The 4894-nt window shown below is 38.8% G+C and overlaps 1 protein-coding gene across 1 annotated transcript in view; it reads left to right on the forward strand.

Moving 5' to 3' along the window:
• Window positions 1-212, forward strand: part of LOC110295819 (proline-rich protein HaeIII subfamily 1-like) — an 8753-nt gene extending 8541 nt beyond the window's left edge. The window contains exon 3 of the mRNA XM_021164197.1: window positions 10-212. Coding sequence (XP_021019856.1) covers window positions 10-212 — 203 coding nt within the window. The remainder of the gene's footprint in view (window positions 1-9) is intronic.
• Window positions 213-4894: the final 4682 nt, after the last annotated feature.

The following is a 4894-nucleotide window of genomic DNA, read 5'->3' on the forward strand; positions in this document are numbered from 1 at the left end:
CACCACCAGGAGGCCCACAGCAGAGACCCCCTCAAGGCCCCCCACCACCAGGAGGCCCACAGCAGAGACCCCCTCAAGGCCCACCACCACCAGGAAGCCCACAGCCAAGACCCACTCAAGGCCCACCCCCAACAGGAGGCCCTCAGCAAACACCTTCTCTGGCTGGAAACCCACAAGGCCCACCACAAGGCAGACCCCAGGGACCTCAGTAAACCAAAATTCTGTGACAGGTATGATTCATCGTTATCCCCTTGTGGGTGGCAGGGATCAAAACTCCTCTATATTTCAGAATCTAGAATGTAACCAATCTAAATATGTAGTAATATTTTTTTCCTGGACCCAATAACAAATATTTTTATTAAATGATATATTCATGAAAGAAAATATGTTTTGGGGGGAATATCTCCTCCAAATTTGGTTTTCCACAATTATCGCATGTATTATATGCTTCTGGCTAGAAGACCCATTTTCTTCCTAAGATCCTTTACTGACTTACAGTTATTGATGAACACAAAAGTATACACAGATCTTATCCTGTTCTTAGTTCTTGATTTTGTTTCCTTTCAGCATGTTAGGATTATTAATGATTGAGATGTCTTGTTCTTTCTGTACCCTGCATACATTAGGTATTATTATTATTAATTCTTATTATTAATTATTATTATTTCAGAATTGAGTAGGACGATGGCTCCCTCAGAAAGTTCTCCCATGGCCACAAAGGATTATAACTGGAGCTTCACTACATTAATAAAATGATCAGCATGCAACTTCGGATTTCTGTCTTTCTTTCTCCGTGTGATTCAACTTAGAATTTCAGATCTGAAAATAATAATTATTATTTTCTCATGGTTCATCCCTGCAATTTCTTCCAGCAATTGTCCATAAGCCAGGTAGCTGCTAAAATGTTCCACTCTTTTCTCTTGCCTGGTCTCTACAGCATAATGGGTTTTTAAAATTAATTCCCCATTTTTAAACAATAGGCAGATAATTTTGGTGGATTATGAACACAGAATAAAATTCCAAACTTAGCATGCTGAAAACTGAATACATTAGAAGGCTGTGGTTTAAAGGAGGAACATCTTGATCATGGAGAGCATGTTTTGCCTTTCTTCCCAATTTCTTGATAATAACTGTTATATTATATATATACTCTGGAAGTATATTCCTTTACTTGGCCACTTCCTTCTTCTGAGGTTCACATCAAGATCCTGCTATCAATGCATTTGATTCCAGCATTCAAAAGCCAACTTTTATTTACCTTAATAATATCCACAAACAAAATATATCTCTCCATCCTAGCTCATTCTAACACAGTCCTCCAACATTCTCCTCTAAAAATTATACCTGAAGGTCTTTTACTGCTGTGTTTCTGCCTGAGTCCAAAAGCAGACTCTTTAGCCTTTCTTCCTAGCTTAATAAAATATCTCTCTGTGGAAAAAAAAGCTGTTTGGGTGTGGTTTGTGCCTAATCTTGGGTGCAAGGGCAGGCAGCTATGAGGAACATGCCAAGGCAAAAGTGTTGATGTAGGTATGTTTGTGGACTGTGTCGCCAGTGACTCAGAAGAAGGGAGGAATGGCCAAGCATCTTTGGTAGAAGCAGTAGGCTGGTAGACTTTAGATACTGGTATACTGCTCTGCAGTGGCTGCAGGTCACCTAAGGTAGATAGTGGGATTTTTCCAGAGTTGCTGAATCCTTGTGCTGTATTTTACAGTTACTAGTCCTGCAAACTGGGGAGGAAAGGATTTATTCAGCTTACTCTTCCACATTACTGTTCATCACCAAAGAAAGTCAGGACTGTAACTCAAGTAGGCCAGGAAACAGGACCTGATGCAGCAGCTATGGAGGGATGTTACTTACTTGCTTGTTCCTTGGCTTTCTAAGCTTGATTTATTATAGAACCCAGGTCTATCAGCCCAAGTATGGAACCACCCACAATGAGCTTTTACAACTAAATTTCATGGTGGCATTAACTCAGATGAGGTTCCTTAATATTTCTTTTTTAAAACTGGATATTATATTTATTTACATTTCACATATTTTTCACTACTCAGTATCCCTTACAAAACCCCCCATCACATCTCTCCTCCCCCTATTTCTATGAGGGTGCTCACCCACTCACCCACCCACTCCCACCTCACAGCCCTACATTTCCCCTGCACTGGAAAATCAATCCCTCGTAGGATCAAGGACCTTCTCTCCCATCAATGCCTCATAAATTCATCCTCTTCTACATAGGCAGCTGGAGCCATGGGTCCTCTTTGGTTAGTGTTTTAGTCCCTAGGAACTCTAGGAGGCCTGGTTGGTTGATATTGTTGTTCTTTATATGGGGTTGCAAACCCCTTCAGGTCATTCAGCAGTTCCCTTATATCCTTCATTGGTGTCCCTATGTTCAGTGTGATGGGTGGCTGTAAACATCAACATCTGTATTGGTCCGTACTGGCAGAGTCACTTAAGAAACAGCTATGTCAGGCTACTGTCAGCAAGCACTTCTTGGCCTCAGCAATACTGTCTGGATTTGGTATCTGCATATGGGATGGATTCCCCAGGTGAGGCAGTCTCTATATGCCCTTTCTTTCAGCTTTTGCTCCAATCTTTGTCTGCATATTTCATTTAGATAGGAGCAATTAAAATTAAAATTTTAAATTAAAGTTAAAAAGGTTTTAAGTTAAAGTTAAATTAAGTTAAAATTTTTGAAACAGGAAGATGGCCCCATTCCTCTCCATTTGGGCTTGTGCTCTGTTCAGTGAGATAAGAATGGATCAATTTGCATTCTACAACTTAACTGCCAGTCAATCCAGCACCATTTGTTGAAAATGCTGTCATTTTTTCCACTGCATGGTTTTAGCTCCTTTGCCAAAGATTAAATGATCATAGGAGTGTGAATTAATTTCTGGGTCTTTAATTCTATTTCCCTGACCTATGTGCATACTACTGTATCAATACCATGCAGTATTAATCACTATTCCTCTGTGATACAGTTTCAGGTCAATGATGGTGATTCCCCAAGAAGTTCTTTTATTGCTGAGAATAGTTTTCACTATTATACAGTGAAATATAGAAGGGATTCTGTTATTCCAAATGAATTGTCAAATATCTCCTTTTAATTCTATGTAGACTTGAACTGAAATTTTGATGGGGATTGCATTGAATCTGTAAATTGTTTTCAGCAAGATGACCATTTTTTTTATACTAATCCTGTCAACCCATGAGCATCCATGAATCTTTCTTCTGAGGTGTTCTTTGATTTCTTTCTTCAGAGACTTGAAGTTCTTGTCATACAGATCTGTCAGTTGTTTGGTTAGAGACACACCAAGATATTTTATATTGTTTGTGACTATTGTCACAAGGTGTCACAAGGGTGTATTTTCCCTAATTACTTTCTCAGCCCACTCTTCCTTTGACTATAGAAAGGCTACTGATTTGTTTGAGTTAATTTTGTATCCAGCCACTTTGCTGATGTTGTTTATTAGCTGTAAGAGTTCTCTGGTGGAATTTTTGGTTCACTTAATTATACTTTCATATCATCTGCAAATGGTGATATTTTGACTTCTTCCTTTTTAATTTGTATCCCTTTGACCTCCCTTTGTTGTTAATTGCTAATTGCTCTAGCTAAATCTTCAACTAATATACTGAAAAGATAGAAAGGGAGTGGCCAGCTTAGTCTAGTACCTGAATTTTGTGGGAATGCTTCAAGTTTCTATTCATTTAATTTGATGTTGACTACTGGTTTACTGTATATTGCCTTTACTATGTTTAGGTATGGGCCTTGAATTCCTGATCNTTCCAAGANTTTTAGCATGAATGGATGTTGAATTTTGTCAAATGATTTTCCAGCATCTAATGAGATGATCATGTGTAATTTTTTTTTGAGTTTGTTTTTGTAGTAGATTACCTTGATGGATTTCTATATAGTGAACCATCCTTGCAACCCTGGGATGACACCTACTTGATGGTGGGGGATGATAATTTGATATATCCTTTGATTCAGTTTGTGAGAATTTTATTGACTACTGTTATATTTATATTCATAAGAGAAATTGGTTTGAAGTTCTTTCTGTGTTGGGCCTTTGTGTGGTTTAGGTATAAACAAAACTGTGGCTTCAAAGAATGAAGTGGGTAGCATTCATTCTCTTTCTATTTTGTGGGATAGCTTGAAAAGTATTGGTAATAGATCTTCTTTTGAAGGTATAATAGACATCTGCTCTAAACCCATCCCATGTGGTTGGTCCTCGGCTTTTTTTTTTGGGGGGGGGGTGGAGAATTGTAATGACTGCTTTGGTTTCTTTAGGGGTTGTAGCACTGTTTACATGATTTTTCTGATACTGATTATCTTTGTAATTTGGTATCTGTCTAGAAAATGGTTCAGTTCATCTAGATTTTCCAGTTCTGTTGAATAAAGGCTTTTGTAGTATGATCTGATGATTTTTCAAATTTTCTCAGTTTCTGTTATTATATACCCAATTTCATTTATCATTTTGTCAATTTGAATACTGTCTCAGTGCCCTCTTATTAGTCAATCTAAGGGTTTATCTATCTTTTTTTTTAGGTATTTATTTCATTTAAGTTCCCAATGCTATCCCAAAAGTCCCCCACACGCTCCCCCACCCACTCCCCCACGTCTTAGCCCTTGCGTTCACCTGTACTGAGGCATATAAAGTTTGCACGACCAATGGGTCTCTCTTTCTACTGATGGCTGATTAGGCCAACTTCTGATACATATGCAGCTACAGACCCAAGCTCCGGAGGGTACTGGTTAGTTGATATTGTTGTTCCACATACAGGGTTGCAGATCTCTTTAGCTCCTTGGTTACTTTCTCTAGCTCCTCCATTAGGGGCCCTGTGATCCATCCAATAGCTGACTGTGAGCATCCACTTCTGTGTTTGTTAGGCCCCG

Source organism: Mus caroli, chromosome 6 (genome assembly GCF_900094665.2).
Source record: "Mus caroli chromosome 6, CAROLI_EIJ_v1.1, whole genome shotgun sequence".
Classification (NCBI taxonomy): Eukaryota; Metazoa; Chordata; class Mammalia; order Rodentia; family Muridae; genus Mus; species Mus caroli.